The sequence below is a fragment of the Ambystoma mexicanum genome, chromosome 13 (assembly GCF_040938575.1).
Source record: "Ambystoma mexicanum isolate Mex_15411 chromosome 13, UKY_AmexF1_1, whole genome shotgun sequence".
Classification (NCBI taxonomy): domain Eukaryota; kingdom Metazoa; phylum Chordata; class Amphibia; order Caudata; family Ambystomatidae; genus Ambystoma; species Ambystoma mexicanum.
In genome coordinates, this window is record NC_090938.1 from 160742306 (window position 1) to 160763484 (window position 21179).

General features: G+C 44.2%; 1 protein-coding gene across 3 annotated transcripts in view; it reads right to left on the reverse strand.

The window, feature by feature from the left end:
- Positions 1-21179, reverse strand: part of OARD1 (O-acyl-ADP-ribose deacylase 1) — a 147938-nt gene that overhangs the window by 28857 nt on the left and 97902 nt on the right. For all 3 annotated transcript variants that reach the window (XM_069633528.1, XM_069633529.1, XM_069633530.1), the window contains 3 exons: positions 10139-10283; positions 9949-10007; positions 9345-9457 (listed from right to left, as the gene is read on the reverse strand). In XM_069633528.1, the coding sequence (XP_069489629.1) occupies positions 9345-9457; positions 9949-10007; positions 10139-10283 (317 nt within the window). The remainder of the gene's footprint in view (positions 1-9344; positions 9458-9948; positions 10008-10138; positions 10284-21179) is intronic.

Genomic DNA, 21179 nt, shown 5'->3' on the forward strand with positions numbered 1-21179 from the left:
CTACTGTAGAGCTTGGGTGTTTGATTACAGCTCATACATAGGACCCCTACTTGAGGCGTTAAAAGAAGCTAACAAAGGGGACAAAAAGTTGGGGTGGACAATGGAAATGAAAGAGGCTTTTGATGAACTGAAAGATGCAATATCAACTGCTCCGGTACTGGCCACCCCAGATTATGAACAACAATTTTTTATATTTTCACATTGCGACTCAGCAGTAATGAAAGCAGTGTTGGCTCAAAAAACAAGCATGGGCTACAAACCAGTAGCGTTCTACAGCGGCCACTTGGACCCTGTGATGTTAGGACATTTCCCTTGCGAACAAGGTCTCGCCGCAGCTGCCTTTGCGGTAGAGAAAGCATCAGCAATAACTATGGGGTGCCCAACCACACTATTTGTGGAACATGCACTATTTGAAATATTGAACAAACCTAAGTCCACACTAACCACACAGAGGGCGTCAGGTTATGAGATCATCTTATCTAGGCCAGAACTATCAATTGTTAGATGCAGCACGGTTAACCCTGCAAGGTTCATAGCAGAAGTAATTGAGGAAGGAGACTATGCACACGATTGTACGCAGACTACCGAAATGTACGCATGCACTAGAAAGGTTGAAGAGAACGCACTAGAGGGAGGCGAGCTCTTGTTCATTGGTGGGTCATCAACAATTGACCAAAGTGATAGGATAAGGAGAAAGGGGGCAGCAGTGGTGAAAATGACGGAGGTACCGGTGTGTGTGGCGATGAAATGTGTACAATTACCACAGCATTACTCCGCTCAAGCAGCTGAATTAGTTGCACTGATCTTGGCGTTGAAGGAAAGCTTTGACAAACGAGTGACCATATATTCTGACAGCGCATATGTCACGTCTACTGTCCACTCAGGGTTGTCCAAATGGAGGAGAAGAGGGTTTAGGAGAGCTGACGGCACTCCAGTGCAACATGCTCTCTTGTTGGCTGAACTAATTGAAGTAATAAATGACCCCCAAGAATTAGCCTTGGTCAAATGCACCGCACACACTAATGGAGAAGATCATATCTCAAAAGGAAATGCAGCAGCAGACGCACATGCAAAGTATGCTGCATATTTTGGTGAGATATGGAACCCCCCAGAGTCGGAGAGAGGGAGGGGGATAGCTAAAGAGATGTTGATAAGAGAAGGGTACACCCATCTCCCGGCCACACAGATAATGGAGTTATAAGCAGCTGCACCAATGGCAGAAAAAGAAATATGGGTAAAAAGAGGATGTACAATGTCACCAACTGACGCACTATGGCGCCAGGGTAACACTGGAAAGATGGTAATGCCATTGGCACTATTGAACACCGCCCTGAGCCAATTACACCACCCAGCCCATACAGGCAAGGAGGTCATTGCAGCACGCATTAGGGAAGATTGGTTCTGCCCCGAGTTAAATTCCCATGTGACAAATTTTATCGGCAATTGCCTCACATGTCAACAGTTTACGGCTGGTCACATGTATAAGGTGATAAGAGGTGCTATACCCCTGCCAGAGGGACCCTTCCTACACATCCATATTGACTATGTTGATATGATCAACGTATGTCAAGGAAATAGATATATGATTGTAGTAGTATGCCCATTCTCCAGGTGGATTGAAGCAGGACACTGTTCACAGCCAGATGCATTCAGAGCAGCTAAATTTCTAGTGAGGGAGGTCTTCCCCAGGTGGGGAGTCTGCGAGGTACTGCGGTCAGAAAATGGCCCGCATTTCGTCAATGAAATGTTCCAGCACATCACATCCTTACTGAACATCAAACATAAATTTGCATGTGCATATCACCCGCAGGCCAACGGTTTATGCGAACGCCTGAATGGCCTACTAAAAGAGGCAATTGCAAAAATACAGCAATCAACAAAGAAGAGTTGGTTGTATTGCCTTCCACTAGCCCTATTTGAGTTGAGGAATAGGCCAGGCTCCGACCACCACCTCACCCCTCACGAGGTGGTGACCGGACGTCAAATGCGCCTTCCTCCAACGCCAACATCGAGAGCATTCACTGATCATCAAAGCACTGCAACTGTTCTCGGTGAGGAAATGTACCAATATGTGTCTTCTTTGATTACTAGTGTAGTGTTTGTGTCTCAACAGCTCGAGCGCACGCGGGGCGGGTCTAAGAGTGAGCAACAAGAAGACGCAGACAAGAATTGGAAAAAGAAAAACTGTGCAAAATTGCTAAAGGGGACCACGTACTACTGCGCAATTTCAACAGAAAGTGGAACAGCCCCCGTTTCACTGGCCCCCACCTGGTAGAGGAAGTATCAACGAGAGCAGTAAAGCTACAGGACAAACGCGCTTGGAACCACCTACACGACGTAAAGATCTGCAAACTCCAGACCCGCCCTAGCGTCACCAGCAGGGCCATTGGGAGAACTGCAACGGCATTTCCAACGGAAGAAGAGACTTTTACCACAGCCAATGACCCAAGTGTCCCCCTACCATACCACTCCCAAGAGACAACTACTGAAATAGAGAAGGGCAATTCCCATACCGCCCACCCGATGGTCACACGATCAAAGAGTAAAGAGACCTCCACCAGTTGAGCTCTAAACCCTCTGCCTATCGACGTCCTACCTACCGCAGTAACCACTGGACTGAAGGACACTATCTTGCACATCTACACATGTAAACACTTGAATGTTCTCCTTTTTTCTTTTTCGCACATGCAGGTATCGCATATTATTGTACTGCTAAGAAGAAAGATAACTAACGAAGTTCACTGCCCAGGAGTAGATGCTACCCTCAGACGATAACTTCCCTGATCACACCAATTTGTCTATCACATAAAAAGGCCAAAGTACCTGAAAAGAAGGAGGGTACGTGTCTACTACACAGCATTTCTCCTGGCCATAGAACAATCAATGCCCCACCTCCACCCATACTTGCCTGTCCTAAGAGATAGATCGCTTAGATTAGCGTGGGAACAGCTCTTCGCCTGGGCACTGAACGACTACTTGATAGGGAGAGCTTGAAACCAACAACTAACACTAATAACAAGCATATTGAGTATTTTCAGGCGGGCAACTTTAACGTCGCAAGAATTAGCTGCCGGACTGCAGCAAGGAAAGAGCAAAATGCCGGTGAGATTAGCCTCTGTAATAAAGATGATAGGAATTTTTATGATCACCGGGTTCTTGGCTGCCTCAGTATGGCAGAACAGTTATGCTATCAATATTTTGGCTGTACCCAAACCTAATATACCCCCACCCCCGGCTGCAACAGGTGTTACGTCAGGTGGTACTAGTAAAATTCCACACAATGGAAATAGAGTTAAACGCAGCACATACTCAGATAATAAATGTATTGACAACTACATACAAGATTCAGCACACGTCTCGAACAACATGTGGTACAAACACATGACTAAAATAGGTAAGCAGACAACGGAAGACAGCTGCTACGTCTGCTCGTTGATCCCATACGCCATGAGCGCTTCTGGAACTTTGGTTGCCACAGAAATAGATAAAGACAGCACAATGTATAATATACTTGGCACTGTTCCAAACGAAAGGGAGATTTCAAGGGAACACGGTGCACCTGGTATGGAAAACGCGAGACACATATCCATACGAAAACAACTTCCTCAAGAGTTATTTGAGTTACCACAAGACCAGTTTGCATGCCGAAGCGTTCAGATACATAACAAGTGGCCCTGAAAAAGGAGAAACAAAGGAAGTAACACTACAATACCTACCATGTGATTGGTACGCCACTGAAGTTCCTGGTAAACAAGGATGTTGGGAAAGACCGCTGATAACAATAACAGGGAAGGTGTATCTGGATAACAAAATGGGACATAGGAGTGGTTGGCAGCAACATGGTAACGAGAGAGGATACTACTACTATTGCTGAACACAAATACAGATGTTGGACGACTTGGATCAAGTACGTACCCATGCTAACATGGATAGAGAAGGATGAAGACCCAATAACAATACTGCCGCTGCCTGCACCTAAGGTATGCTACCAACATAGAGGAGAAGTGGACGTGGGATACAACACCAACTGTGCAAGCGTGACGGAGTTACCTGAGGGGGGAGCGGGAACAGCAGTATTAATGGACTATTACTGGGCCTGCGGAGACAAGGCATACCACACACTGCCCCCTCTGTGGAATGGTATATGCACGATGGTACATGTTAATGTACCATCACTAGTGGTGCCCCAGAAACATGTTAACGTGGCGAGCCTCCCTAAAATGGATGAAGGAAACAAGAGGAAGAGATCCGTACAACCCCAGAAGGGGCCAGAGAACCAAAACAACGGCGACGACACTGTCCTGAATAGAAAGAAAAGACAAGGAGAACCTCTGACAGGAAATTACCTATGGGGAAGGTCGGAAACAGCACTCACTTCAATCCCACCAGAACACAGACTATTCAGCAGAGCAGCAATGTTTTTCTCCTCAATAATACATCCGGGACTACAGGCTTACGCAAACGCAAAATGGCTCCAGATAACTCGATGGGAATTAATGATGACAATTAATTCCACAGTAAATGGATTTAACGCAATAAAAGCAGTGAGGATGGTAGCACTACAGAACAGATATGTACTGGACCTCCTCATAGCAATGGAAGGAGGAGTTTGCGCAAAGATAGGACAATCATGCTGCACGTTCATTCCTGCTAACGATGCTGACAATGGTACACTGACAGAAGCAGTATCACAATTGGACCAGATGCACTCAAAAATGATGGATGAAAGTAAAGGTGTGAAAAAAGATGACAGCTGGTTTTCGCTATTATGGTCATGGATGCCATTGTGGCTGTCAGACGGACTGAAGATTATAGTGGGATGTACTATTTTGGCTGGAGCTGCACTGATCATAATAAGATTTTGGAAGGCCCGGAAGGCACGCACCACAGACGAAATGATTGAAATGGTTGGTATGCACCCCTTGATGCCAGCAGACGACGGCCAACACACAGGCACAATAATAAAAGAGAGAGAAATTGCGCAACCAGATCATCGCCAACCACCTGGACCCACCATCTGTGAAACTCGAAAACCCAAGAAACCCAAGGAGCTACATAGGGAAATGGGTATACTGCACACCTGGAGGAACCTGTGTATACATGTATTGGTCATTTGAGGACCATGTCAACCACTATGGACATTTGGGAGGAGTAACTAAAATATGGAGAGTGAGAGGAGATAAGGAAAAGGATATGTTTGTGGTCGACAAGTCGACCAGAGGGGGGACTGAAGTGGGAGAATGGAACACAAGGCTCCCACCAATCCCCTCACACCCCTGGCCTAGAGGATCACGGCCCAGGCACCCGCCACGAGAGGAGTTTGCCCATCTACCAGACGACCAAATACCCTGGTACAGGAACATACGGATCTGCCCACCAGCCTGCCCTGCCCATGCCGACACCTGCGACATGGATGGACTCGACTGAACCACCCAACGCTAAAATCAACACGTCGTTAGAGATGCCATGACGACCTAGCCAACGGTCAGCACATCCGTGCAACATACACACTGGACACTCCCACACCAATCCACACGAAGAACATATTCAGTGCTATGACGTAGTTGACGGACACACCCACTGACGCGCATCTTTATTATTTGTCACATAGGCTTTTTTAAAAAAACGCAGAAACGCAAGACGCACAATGAACTTATCTAAAAAGCTTGCTCACGCTTCTCCTAAACCCATGCGCCATAATGAGAAATATAACGTAAACACGATACTGGGGATAAAAGCAACATGATACCATAACCTAAAGCGCCTGTGTACCAAACGGCTCCACCTCTACACCAGGCCCAAGTAGGCCGCAAGCGAGAGCTTCCATGAACATTGAATGAGCAAGAGTACAGTTGCTGACCCTGCAGAATGAGCCTGGCGATAGCAGACAGTCAAGGGCACAATGTTGCAAACTCGTATGCCGCAAGCCGACGCCAAGGTCACACCTGCAAATTAAACCAGACACACAGTGGAAAAAACAATATTAATTGTGCAGAATTCTGCCTCGACCACGGTCCCACCTCACGTGACCGAGCCGAACCTGACAGGGTGCCAGGCCCAGGAGGATGGAGGCGCCTGGATCCCCCGCTTCAAGACACAGGCAGATAGAATTAAATGATTCAATGGACATCTGCGGAGGTGGGAGTAGTCGGCCATCCAGCATATGAAAAAATCTTCACATTGTCTGCACATACCCATAGTGAAACATTGTTGCAAATGACAGGTGCACCACGCGCTGGGAACGACGATGGTCCCAGACTGGGGGGCTCGTGTGTGAACCAATCAGAACATGGGGCTCTTATCACTGACGCCATTAACATTGACCAATCCTCAGGGATCCTCATGTAACAATTTTCATGTATCAATTTGAAGGGACAACCCAAATATACCACCTGACTAACCCTCAACCACTAACAACGCTCTCTATACGTATGCTATACTAACCCTACCACTCGAGGAGCCAATCCAGAGTGGCGATAGGTTTTTTGCTAAACTTTCCCAAGGGACGCAAGTAGCGCGTCATACTAAGGTAAAAAGGGCCTGCGAGCCCTTCGAGGGAGAGAGAGTAAGGACGGACGCGTACGATCCTTGACCCATCCCTGCCGTTTTGTTTAATAAACAGCAGAATCATCTTGCTTCTTGCGTGTGTCTCATACTCATTTTTTGGGATATACGGGAGGAGTTGGGGCCTCCCTGCCCGGAGGTCCGCGGACGGCCCAGCCGACCCCGGGAGAATTTCTCCACGACACCTCAATCCTTTTGTTCATATCATGGTAAGTGTACTTAAACAGATAAATTCAAGACTTTCGAGTTTATTAGGGCAATCAAAGTCGTTAAATCTTTGATGTTCTCGTTAAGTTGTTCATAAAGTTTGATGAAAGGAGAGATGGTAATAGCCATTGAGGATATCAAGATGGGTTTCAAGTCCTTTACAATTTGTTCACTAAGAGCTTTGGAATCGTCTAGATTGGTCAGATTCTGAAACTTAGTTTTTCTAATTTTCGGATATGCACGTTGCATCATTGATGAATCCGTTTATGAGGAATCGGTTGTCACAGTAGATTCCTTATTTGATTTGGTTTGATTATGTTTAGGTGTGATGATGTCATTCTGCACCACTGTCAGTGGTTGTTTTTTTGGAGCTCTTAATTGATAACAGTTTAAGGTAGGTGATTATCTCAAATCAAGCCTTCTTCGTTTGTACTGACCACTTTGCCATATATTTTTCGGCGTGGTGGGTTTAAGAATCTTATCGAGATGGACATTTGGCTCAGAGTCTTTAATGTATTCAGTGACTTTGTTTAGGTTTTTATCTTTCCGTGTTTTATTTAGATGTGAAATGTCAAATAGCAATTTATTTATAATTTCCAATGAATTGCGTCTTTCACACCTTTCTTCCTGTTCTATTTTCGCATCCTGTAGCTCCAACACTCTTAAAAGATTCCAGATGTAGGTGAGGTAAAAGTGCACAAAATACCTCTTTTGGCATGTCTCCTTCTTGTGGGCCAACAACTTGTGATTCATGCATCTTCTGATCATGTGACACAGCTATCCATTCTTTTGATGGGCCTGGCAGTGAGGTTTCCGTATCACTACATGAGTCAAGATTGACCAACAAGTCGCTGTGTAAATCTAAGGTTACAGAAGGTATTGTGACCTTGTCGGGGGCTCTAAAGGACCACTGAGTGCACTGAATGGGCTGTGTGCAACATGAGTTTTGAGTACTAGTGGATACATGGTTTTCACTATTACCAGATAAGTTTGTTTGCACAAACTGCCAAATGGAGAGAGGCTGCCCTAAACGTTGTGTGGCACACCACGCCAGTACGCGAAGAGTTGGAACCTGAGAGGCCGATAACTCCTGAGTCAAACCCCCAGGCTGGGCATCATCAAGACATATGGTTATATGCTGACACTGATCATATGGTTTACTTATTTTGCCCGTGCCATCACTAAGGCCAACCATAACGATGTTTTGCACATTTTGTAAGCTTGAAAAAGCACCACTACAATCACCCTCTGTGTGCAAACCCGAGTGAATTTAAATTAGGAATTTGGTCACCCAGTTTCAGTCGTTCATACAGCCCACATCTTTCTTTACTAGTGCAGCCATTATTAGAAATATCTAGGTTTGGTGTTGGTGTTACCTCCCCTGGTGAGAATCAAAAACACTTGAGCAGCTCATGGTCGTCGGGCGGCCACTTAATTGTGAACTTGTTGATATGAGTTCCGGAAACACCATAGACCCATTTTCCATCAGCTTATCACCAGATTCGGGTTCTGCTTCAGATCTCACTCCCATGAGGTTCCGTCGTATTTGTGCACAGGTCTTTGGTTGGGATGTTTTGCTTCGCTCACAGACATGAAGCATGGTGTTTGCTTGTTTTCCTTTTCTTCTTCCCACAATGTGCTTATGATAGATGGATGAATCCAGCAGTCACGCAGTATCAACGAAGCTCTAGAACTGTGGGGTAAGTGTTCACATCTTGCAGAGAAAGGCGCAACAAAGCAGCAAACAGCCAGAAACTCAGGTTAGCAACTCCTCACCCGTAACTTGCTCGGGTTTCACCACAATATCAGAAATTCCTGCATGTAGGCAAGATTTATAATGGAGCATGGCTTTCCATATTACCAGCAAGTCGATATTTAAAGAAACCATACCAAACCTGTCAACTTCACTGTATGAAGGGACCTTCACCTACAAAATCCTAGATCGGAAAGGCAAATTCCCCAACCTCAGCCTCTTTTCTCCTGTACTAGGTTATAACACACAATGTTCCACAGCAGTGGTAACAAGATCCTGCCGCGTACTATAGAGCTGCACACCCACAGAAGGAAAATTGGCTAATCAGGTGGTTGGAACAGTACCTGAGAACATACATTCGTCGACACCCAAGGAAGCCCTTACTCAGGTGGCGCCATTAATAAATGGGATCCTCCCCATCCCCCCCAAAACAATCCCAACCCCTTCCCACTTACCTGCAGGACTGGAGCTTTATGCTCTGGTACGCTGCACCTGCCACTCTGGTGGTAGCCAAAGTAATGGAAAAGGGTCTTAGTCCCTTTTCCCAATAGTGGCGGCCATCTTGGAGACTTTTTTTGTTTTCCCTTCAGAGATTAGAGTCGCTTACGGCACTCAATCTACAGAGGAAAAAATAGAAAGCCATTTGCAACCCGGACGAACCCCTACAGTGCGACTGGCTTTCACACCCCGGTGGGGGGGAGGCAGACATGGCCAGTAACAGCCCACAGCCCATTCTATCCAAGCATGAAAGCATGGAGAAATGATGGACCTCTGCAACATGTGTTCAAAAAGGACAGAAAATCCAAAACCGTCAACATACCTGGGCATGGAGAGACATTTGACTCCATTTGCCAGACAGTGAGATCGCATTGCTTCCAAGCTCTTGTGTAGACTCTCATAAGTTGGTTTGTCAGATGCCTTTTTCTTGGTAATCTAGAGAAAGAAAAGGGGTTCCAAAGTCAATGGGACTTCTGGGATGGGGTCTTAAACAACATTTTGAAAGTATTTGGGAATCTATACATCATGATAAAGAGGTTCTGAGGGAAAATAATCTATTTATTTTGTGTACAGATTCACACAACCATCACTGTTGATAATTCACCTATAAGATCACTGAAAACTGGGCATGCCAGGATTACATGGTTGGAATGCAATAGATATCCCCAAGGAGACTAAGGCATTATGTATAACATGTGCTTCACACTGACATGTAGCACAAGATGAAAAGGAAGACAGTGGAGGTGATCATTTCTGGATAAGCAGGGCAGAAGTGCCTAACAGAGGAGGACCTTATGGAAACTCTGCTAAAGGAGCAGGATGTATTGTGGACGTGGAAGGCAATTGATCAAAGTATTAGAAACAAGGGATACATTTTCAATAAATTACGAAAGAACACAAAAAAATAAAAGTTTACCAGCCCTTACCAGATAATAGATATACCTGTCGCCATCCTTCAAGAACGCTACCTCCCCAGTCTTCTTATCTAAACACGGAGAAGGATAAATATTTAAGCTTTGCAAACAAGTGCGTTTCTGAACTGCTTTTAGGATGTATTGTCCGTACAGTAATACTGCATGAATTTCTGTAACATTTTAATAACCGGCCACTACTCACTCTGATTCTTCAATTCCTTAATACCACCAAACTTCCTCTTGAAAAGGACAGCAATGCCAGCTCCCATTCGGACATCTTCACTGATGCAGTGTGCCAGGGAGTCTGTGGCTGGGCAGGAGAAGAGGTCCCCTTTCACATCATGGAACTAAAAACATGATAAAGATGTGGGACATCAAGCTCTGCCTCATGAGAAGAAGAAAGAAAAACAGCTCCATTCCAAACAGGTCATTGGTTTCAAATAGGATGGAGGACATCTTCGGACATTCACAGCCTTTAAGGTTCATCATAGCATTGCACTCAACAGTTTCAAAGCGGTAACTATGAATTATGAGGATGAGACTAGCATTCACAATCGCCACTAATGAACACCTCCATGGGGAGTTCTTGGAGTGATGTGCATCCCAAAAACTATATGGACATTCCACGTAGTTCTGATGTAATAAAGGTCACACCTTTGTCCTCTCTGAGAAGCTCTCTTATGAAGACCACCCGTCCCCAGATTCTCCCGTTACAGTACAAAAGATTTAGCCTCACGTTTGCACTCTTATGAGAGTGAAGAAATATTTGACATGACAATTTGTTTTCTGATACACACTACAGTACAGTGATTCTTAAGAGACATTTTTGACATTTCATTTTGTACTAATTGGCCATCAGCACAAATGGACATTTTTCAGCCACACCATTCTTTCCAAAAATTACAGTCTACCAGAGAAGTCAAAAAATGCATGGAGGGCATCTAGTTATATTTCCCAGCTGGGCTTTATCTGCGTCTCCCACACTTTGAACTCAGTTTATTGACTACCAGCAATGCGTTGTATAGCTTCTTCCTTGAACCACTGCCTTTACCAGGGCAGTTTTTAATAGTACCGACTTCTCTATGGAACATTTACTGTGTTCCTCTCTATTCTGTCAAAACTATCCCCCTAAAATCCCACTTGAAAGCAGAACACTTCTCCAAATATTGCAAAACAAGGTCCCGCATCTTAACTGGTGTTCAATACAATCTATGAAGAAAATCTCCTGAAAATAGGTCTCTCAAGGAAAGCTCCACCTCTGTGTGTCCCAGCACTAAAACATCTACTGTGATGAATCGAGGGAATTCATCCCTTCTTCCCAAGGGGGGAGCCAGCCTCCCCCGCCCCCTGGTGAGGCCAGGGAGGAGAGCCCACTCCGCATCACCCTCCCTACGAGGTCAAGGCAAGTGGGACCAAAACGGGAGAGACTCCCCTTACGGGGCAAGGACTCCCGCGAGGAACTCCCTACAGCTGTGCACACCATAGCCTACATGAGATGCTCTACAATATCGGAGACTGTTCAACACCAAGATTGGGATGAAGAAACACTTGATAGACGTCATTATCAGATGGAAAAAGAATATGTCCTTTTAAATGCAAATATCCAATCCACTGGGACGAGTATATTAAGTAGCTTGTACTCAACAAGACCTGTAGAGATAGAAGAGAGCATGCCTAGGCAAGGGAAGACCTCAAGCAGCGTAAAACCTGTGGAGAGGGGAGTGCATTCACAAGCAAGGGAAGGACCTGCGCTGCATAACACCTATGGGGTAAGAGGAATGCAGGGAGAGGGAGAGCCATAACACCTGGAGAAGGCGGTATAAGCCAGAAAGCCTGCAAGTTTCAAACCCACCCGATACTGAAGAGCTGGATGCCAGAGCTACGGTGAGTCGCCAGGAAGACAAGGCGGAAGGACTCGACTACAAAGGATCTGTTGTGGACAGCCAGTCCACAAACCACCATCGATGCCACTATGGGTACATTGCAGCAAGGTGTCCAGTCGAACTAGGAACACAGGCACTGCGAGGAGAAAGGGAAATCAGAGGGAGAAAAAAAAACTGGGGTATGCGGGCGGTGGGCAAGCAGCCCATGACATTGTGAAACCTGAGGGAAGGTCCTGAGGTACAGGGCTTACAGAAACGTTCTCCTCCACAAGCAAAGGTATTGGGGAGAAAAGGAATAACCGGAGGCCAAGATGGACTCATTATACCATGCAAACCACTTCTCAGCGGAATCATGAGGCAAAATTAAATCCAACTGATGAACATAAAATGTTGTGGTAAAAGAGGATTACTCGAGAGTTGAATATTGAGAGAAAGGAACAGTGGATAACAATACCCTGGGAAAAGGGGAAGGAAACTTGACATCCTGTTCAAGTAACACATAGAAAAGAGAGAACATTATGAGACAGAGTTCAAAGAAACTATTAACTGAATCAAATACCAAAGCAAGTAGATCAGAACAAGTGGAACTATAAAATCCCAGGAGGGAAAGCCTATCCAAAGAATAGTGTTTCCCAAGAATATGCTGGAAACAAGGATCCCCAAAAGGGATTTCCAACTAGGAGGGAAAGGGCCTTAATCTTTTTGAAGAGTTAAACAGACTGATCCAAGAAATCACAAGAGACCATTTGAGGATCGTTTATTAATCAAGAATCCTAAAGACCGATACTTGAAGTATTTCCAGGAGAAGGGAGTAATTCTCCCGACTCAAGTTAGTTTTATTGGCAGTAGGGCAAGTTATGTTAGCTTTGGAGAGTGGACTTATACCTTTGGACATTCACATATGACTGACGAGCACCTTAGTAACATAGGCAGGGACCACCAAGAGCGATAGAGAAAGTTAGGCCTTATAACCTTTACTTTAATATAAGATTGTACAAAATGTTCACAGGTAGTCTGTGTCCTTCTAGCACCCCACACTACCCACCGATCATCCAACAGGTTAACCCGTTGGTCATTCTCTCATGCCTACTTAATCTTTGCAAGAACATCTGCTCCCTAATAGATGAATGGGAGAATATTGTGCTTCCAAGCCAGATAGCCTAAGAAGCAGACCCATTCTCAAGGCACAGGATTGCATGCACAGTGTACACAGTCAGTCAATCATCGAGCAAATCCATTAGTAGTGTCACTTGGGGCTGGGTGATGCATCGAGTTTGAGATATATCGATACATTTTCAAAATAGATGTAGGATGAGACAATATTGTTACCATCGAGAGAGAGTGAGATTTTATTTATTATATATACACACACACACTAGAGTTTTGTATTCAAATTTTGATATTTACACAGCTGTGTGCATTCTGAAACAGGAAGAATGCAGCAGAGTGTTTGTGGTGTTCGTGAGGTGAGTGCAACTTAAGGTAAGAACAATGAATCCTTTTGCGACCACCCCCAGCCCTTTAATGCCTCCCCCTCTGCTTTCAGGGAGAGTTGACGACACCTTCCCCTTGTGCTAGCCTGCCGAAGAAAGTTCCTGTGTCATTGGTAGCATTCTCCTATCCGCAGACTCGTTTTCACCATAGACAATGTAATTCGGCTAATGAGCAAGGGAATGCTTACGACCCGTGTGAAACGAGACACGCTCACTCGCTTAAACAAAGTGGGAGATCATCTCATGTTACTCTCAGCCACGGTTCATTACCAAATATTTTGGACACTCACCCGATGGCGCCGGTGACTCTCGATTTGATTGGGGTTCCTGCCTTGAACGCTGCCGTGGATGTGGCTGCTGGACTCCAATTTGATTCGGGCTGCGTTTACGCTGTTCATTCGGTTTCGCGGGATGACGCCTTCCCTGCACGCTCACAGGTGGAGCTTCCTAGGAGTGTCGTAGTGATCGGAGCAATGAAGTGGGTGCTCTGATGCTCGAGTGTGACGCAAGCACAGTATTTGGAGCGAGGTTGTGCTCCGGAGCCGAGTGCCCCTCGCTGGCTCGGGGCTCCACCTGCCCTTTCTTGGAGCCCACTACAGGGGTTCTGAGGGTGGAGCTGATGTGGCGTCGATCTACGAGTCTATGGATATAAGTATTACTGGACGGGCACTAATTGGTAACCAAGATGTTGTCCCCACGTATAATTGTCCACATTTATCTCCAAAAGAAGTTGAAGTAAACTTTGATATAACAATGTCAAACTGTCATAAACCTCCATCTGACAATATAGATCCATTTCTTATGGAGGATTCGAGAAACTCCACAAATCGAAAAGCTTGCTGGCCGTTGCAAATCAACTTCTGCGAGACCTGACGATCCTTAAAGAGAAGATTTTGAAAGCTGGAGCTATTGATACTCAATTAACTGAGACAAGTGCCAACAGTACAAAGACTAACAATCCTAGCCTCCAAAAGTACAGTCAGGATACTGTGAACCCGGATCTGCTCTTGACTGATCAGATAAGGTTTCCGAGGAGAGCATGCAAAAGGAGGCGTTTGGATCTGAGCATACACAGACATACTGAGCTCTCAAAAAAGATTGCATCATGATCATCATAATTTATTTATTTGGATTTGTAGAGCGCACGTCAGCCCTGGGGCATTGTGGTGCTTGTTACAGACATATCTTAGTTGCATATACACAAGTAATACATAATTTACAGGAGCAGGTATGACATTTGTACAAATTTACAGTGCAGTATATTTACATAGGTTAGCAAGTGTCACATATTATTGTGCAAGGAAGGAGGTCTTAAGTTTCCTATGAAAAAATCGGGAGTGATGCTCTAATGTCTGCAGGTAGAGCATTCCAGGACTTGGCAGCAATGTAGGGGAAGCTTAGGCCACCAGCCTTGGCTTTTTTGAAGCATGAGATATGGAGCAAGTTGGTGTATTGCATCCTAGTGGGACGTGAGGAGGAGGGTTTGGAGATGGTCTCTGATAGGTAGGATGGGGTGGAAAGAGGCATTTGTGTGTGAGGGTGAGGATTTTGAGTGTGACCGGGAGCAATTGGGCCGAGTGTCTGGCCTGGGAGATATGCTCTCTTCTTGGGATGCTAAGAGCGGCCCGGAGAGCATTGTTCTGTGTGACTTGTAGTCTGTTAAGGTTTTTTGCCGATGTGCCTGCTAGGATGGCATTGCAATAGTCGAGTTTGGCTCCAATGGTTGCTCTGGCTATTGAAAGGCAGTTAGGTTTTGAGAGGTATGGCTTGATGGCATTTATAAGTTTGGTAGTATGCGCAGATGAGGAAGTGATTGCGCTGACTTGTCTGGTCATTTGATAGTGAGGAGTCTAGGTATACTCCTAGTGTCTTGACAGCTGTGGATATAGGGATGATGGAGAAGTTGGCGTACAGTTTGTACAGTTTGTCTAGGGTGCTCTGTTGACCTAGTATCATAATCCCAGTCTTGTCCCCATTAAGGCAGAGGCCATTAACTGCCATCCAAGCCTGGATGATGGAGTAGATCGTGTGGAGTGCCTTGGCGTCTTCGTGGTATGATCCTGAGAGAGGTAGAAGTACTTGTGTGTCGTCCGCGTAGTTCGTGTAAGCGATACCATGTGAGTCGAGTTTGTCAAAGAGAGGCTTAGTGAACAAGTTGTAAAGTGTGGGTACAGTGCAGGATCCTTGAGGGGCCCCGCAATGGATTGTAGTGGGTGTGGCGTTAGCAGTGTCCAAGAAGACTTTCATGGCTCTTCCCTCAAGGAAGGAGGTGATCCAGAGAACTGATTCTTTAGAGAAATTTGCTGAGTGTGTGAGGTGTGAGGTGAGGGTTTTGTGATCAACCAGGTCGAATGCGGCTGAGCGATCTAGGCGGAGCAATAGGGCTTGCTTGCCCTTATCCATGATTTGGGTGATCTGACTCTTTAGATCCACCAAGGCTGTTTCGGTGCTGTGTCCTTTCCAGAAGCCCGATTGCCTGGTCCCTAGGATGGAGTGGGTTTACAGAAAGTGTTGGATTTGGCAGTGTGCGGCTTTGTCCAATAATTTCAGGAGGAATGGCACTGTAGTTATCGGTCTGTAGTTGTTGGGTTGAAGGGGGTCGAGGGTAGGTTTTTTTTTTTTTGGAGGGGGCGGACTGAGGCCTCTTTGAGGCTAGCTGGGATAATGCCCGATTTAAAGGACGCATTGGTGGAGGCCGTAAAGAGCGGCTCAAAGCAGTATGCTTAGTCTTTGATGAGCTTGGGCGGGCATATTTGGCCTTTACAAGGGGAGCGTTTGATATTTTTATTAAGTTGATAACTTCTGGTTCAGTGACATCCCTGAAGCAGAAGTTAGGTATGGTGGGCTTAGACGAGGCAGGTGTGGAGTTGGTAGGCTTGGTTCCTGTCTGTTGAGGTAATGCTTTGCAATGGTCTTTGATTTTCTTTTGGAGAAGGTCAATTTTGTGTAGCATGGCAGCTTGGATACTAGCACACCAAGCTTCATCTTTGATTATTTCATCAGGTGTATTTTGAGAGGGGTGGGGTGGTTTTAAGATGAGCTCTTTAAAAATGGTGAAGATTTCTTTAGAGTTCAATTTGGCATTAGAGATGTGTGTTGAAGGCGCTGCCTTTGGCAGCGGTGATGGCTGTTTTGTATTGGTGGGAGATTAGTTGAATTTGTTTTTGGCACTGCTGCAGGGGTTGGTTTGCCAATTGTTTAGTGCTTCTCTTTTGCGGGAGCGCATTGAGTGCAGTTCTTCAGTGAACCAAGAGTTGGTGTGTAGTGATTTCTTTTATTTTTTCCCATTCGAGTGGTGCTATTTCATTAATAGCTTTAGTGATGACATCTTTGTAGATGTCTGCTAGGATATTGGGGTCATTAGCGAAAGGGGGTGCTACTTTTGGGGTGTTGGGGTAAGTGCGCAGGTTATCCTCTAAGCTTTTTAGAGCTTCTGACTTGTGCAGCGATAGCAGGGGTCAGAGTTTTGTGGTTTTTAGTGATGGGAACAGAGAATTCGATACAGTTGTGGTCGGTCCAGGGCAGTGTGGTGTTAGAGGTGATAGTAGCGAGGCAATTATGGTCCGCAATACAATCTAGAAAGCGGCCTTTGGAGTGAGTTGGACTTTCTACAATGATCGAGAGAGGGAAGACAACTTGAACCCACGCTCGAATAACAGTAACTTTAATGGAGAAATGGAAAAAGACTCATCGTCCAATGACAATTCGTCACAGTCTTCAATTGTTGAAAGAGCTTTCCCGAAGTTTAGAAGATTAACATTTGGGAAATCGCTCCCACCAAAGTGTGCTACCTTTCCTACAAGCTCTTTAGCTGAAACTGTTTGCTCTGACATGTTACCCAAAATATCATCTGCCATAACTATTGCACCCGCACCATTTGCAATAATGTATCAACACATTAATGACAATTACCGAGATAAACACACTAATAGCTTCATTAAAACATCAAAATGGTAAACATCGAATTGGAAATGTGAGAAATTAAGCTTCAGACTCACAATGATTTACTAGTAATGGAAAAAGCAATTGATCTATTAAAAGGAACAACAACTGAGGTGCACTGCAGAAGACAAAATTACTCGCAGAGGTTGCGCGAGAAGCTCTGCCCATTATTTAAAAAAACATTTAAAAAAAAAATTAAAAACACCATGAGAATTTGTAAATAACGGCATCCCAATATAGTGTTGGAAGAGAATGTGTATGTTCATGCTCTAAAGAAATAGATGATGTACGATAACATCGTAGTGTCAAGGAAGGCGAGAGCCATATAATGGCCCAGAGAAATGAGGAATCAACACGTTCATCAGGATCAATTGACTGCAGGATTGCCACCCCAGAGGAGCCATGGAACTGGCTCCTCGAAGTCCAGAGATGAAAATACATGCATTGGCAGCGATTACGTTTGTACGCCTGGACCTCTACTGAAGAGTGTTGCTCCTTCAAATGGCACTGACCTAAAAGGTACTCCATGTAACACCACTGCGGCAATTAGCAATGATATGGAGAAAATGCAGTGAGGAACAGCCGTCAACTTCCGCTCAACCCTTAATGACACTGGAAATCAGTATTGGAAATGCTTTGACTGTAAAGAGTGCCTCCTCCTACCCAATATCTGTGAGAAAAAAAAAAATACATCCTCCATCTCTGCTGATGCTTGTTCCGCAACCAAAACAAAGGAAGTGTAAGAAGAAAACTAAAAATCTGATCGGCCTTAAATGCCAAAATGGGAATGGATCACAATCATTCTTAAGGAATTTAAAATCCCTAAATCTTACTGTACATACAGCTAGACCTGCAAGTTGCTCTATCATCTCAGCCAGTACAGAGATACTGAAAAGTGTCCAAACTAGAAGTGAAAAAGAGACGAGTCCTAATGCGGTCAAAGAGGATGAAATATCCGACAAATTGTTGAATCTATCAACCTACAAGATAAGCGATGATGAACAAACTGAACCGGATGAAAGGACGGATTCTCAAGAAGAACTCCAGGTGCAGCCTAAAGGTTTAAATCGTGAGAAATCAGCGATGAGTTCTAATCAAAAGAAACCACAAAGAACGTTTGAAATAGAGGCCTCGCCGGAGCCTAAAAAGGCCACCCAAATATGTGACAAGGACATTATTCGAGAAGCCTCCCCAAAATTCTTGACCATGGAAGGTAAGAGAAAAGCACTACAACAAAAAGCCACAATGGTTAGAACATGGATGGAGAAAAAGAGACTCAAGACAATGGAGCTGAACCAGAGTTGGATAGAATTCTTAAACATCTTTTATCTAACCAGTCCAATAACTCCAGGATTACGTAGAACTCATATGACCTATGTGGCAGAGTTGACGCGCGAACGCTAAACTTACAGAAAAAAACAAGATAAACAGCGTAAAAAAAAATAGCTCTAACTACTGTTTTATGTTAGAGGGAAGCCATCACTTTGATGACGGCTTAATTTTAAACAGGAATAACGTGATTGGTCTATTTCACCAGATCACTCAACTGAGGTCAGTTGCATCAAAAGATAAACACTGGAATTTATAAATGAGGCTCAAAAAGATCGAGTCCTACTGCATATCCACTCTGGTGCCATCAAGGACCAGATCCTAGAGGGTGGAAAAGTTTTGAAACAGATTGGATTTAAAGTGGTTGAACGGATAAAGTACAGGTACATCAAACACTGTTGGTATTGATCTTGAAGAAAAACACCCCAGTCAAGAAAATCATCGCAAAAAGATTAACTCTTAACATACCTGGTAACCCACTCCAATGGGATTCATGGGCAAATGGAGGAAAACGATTTGGAAGACGAACCCATGGCAGTACAGAAAAGACAAATTAAAAAAAAAAAAAAAAAAACAATTCCTTTAGGCAACCAGGAGAATGTCAATTCTAACGAAACAACAAAGTATGGAAGTAAGCAGATATCTGAAAATTGGAACTGGTTAGTGGGAGTATTGAATCTAAACAAAACAAGTTAATGCTTAAGGAATGCCTCTTCTGAAGACATAAAAATTGGTTCATGGAGCACAAGGGGACACTACCATCTTTTTTCAAGATCAACCTAAGGAGCTAAATGAAATGGATATCCTGTGTCTGCAGGAAACATGGCTGTCAACACCACCTAATGAGGTGGTTTACAAAATAGCAATGAATCCAGCCCACCTTAGTTAAAAAAAGAAGTGGTTTCCAAATCATTGACTCATGCAATAAATCTACATTTATCCAAACATTAATCATAGCCCTGGATACGATCCAAGCAGGTAATTATCAAAGACTACACATAATAAACATATACTGGCAGCATGAAGCAACTGGGACCTGGGTTTTCAGCGATGCATTATGTGAGCTCATCAATGAAATAATGGCAACTGTCGAGAGACCTAATATCATTATGTGGCATCTGGAACTTGGATTTTGTGAACATGACCTTCAGAACCAAAGGTAATAAAAAAGCAAGGAATCCATCAAGAACATTCAGAGACAATGTCGATTTACTGTCAAAGAATGAGCCTGAGAAAACCAAGAATGCTGAATGGGAATGTTCCTGGTGACATCCCTTCTACGCCAACATGGAAACATGATAAACAACATTCCATGCTGGAAGACTTTTTTGCCTCAAGTTGGATTGCGGATAACACAACATCATTAAAAGTAATAGAAATGAAACAGAGTGATTATAATTTGATAAGCATTATGATGAAAAACTTTACTAACTCAAACACCAAAGATGTGTTTAGATATGGCGTTGAAGTAGAACCTGGTCAGAACAGATTGAGGTTAAATGGCAAAAAAATAGCTGACATTACAAAGAGTGATGAAGAAAATCATGGCATGAATTATGTTCCTATGCTAGAGCAATACAAACAAAGCTTGGCCAATAATGGAAAAAGATACTTCAAACCTTTGCATAGTTTTGACCCTGAAATTGTAAGCAAAAAGCATGATCTACGCCGAAACATTTGCTTCCTGAAATCTTACAATAGCTCATCCATCAAAGATGAGATAAAGAAATTGAAAGTAAAATATAACAACTGGATAAGAGCGCATAAAGCGATCATGTACCACAAAGACGCTGAGATCATGCAACAAAGCATGGCGAACAAAACCGCAAAAGAATTCTGGGCCATAATAAATAACACTGAGGCACAACAACAGGCCTTAACCAGTGTTATGGTCAGGGAAACACAATGGATTCAGCACTATACCAACTGGTTTAAAAAACAAGGTATACATGATGAAGTAAATTTTAATGATCAACTCCCATGGAACATCACCATAACTAGATAAGATATCGTAGAGAACATCAAAAGATTAAACTGGTCTACGGACCCGGGCACTGATGGTCTGACGAACTGTATACTAAAACAGAACCCAGATGAGTGGGCAGGATTTTGTGAGGCATTGTGAATACCAACATCCTGGAAAAGTGCAGTAATAGTTCCCATCTTTAAAAAAGGAATACGCTCCGAACCTAGAACTACACACCAATTGCGCTACTGGATGTAGTCGGTAAGATATTTGCTGCCCAGCTGCAATACAACTGACAGCGTGGATTAATGAGTCAGGCACGTGGATTAATGAGTCAGGCACCTTTGACACCAGACAAACATGGTTCATAAAGGGGGTTGGATGTCGTTTGAATTTATTGATGATTAACATACTCAAAATGGAGGGCATTAAAAAAAGAAAAACCATCTGCTTAGCATTCGTCGACTTAGCCCGCGCCTTCGATGCAATCGATCGGAATTTGCTGTGGAAGCAGCTCAAGGAGCGTAATTGTCCCGAGGGCCTGATTCAGGCAATAAGAGAACGATATTCTAATACCAACATCAAAATCCACCTTGATCGGAATGGCACCCTGTCTGAATCAATAACCAA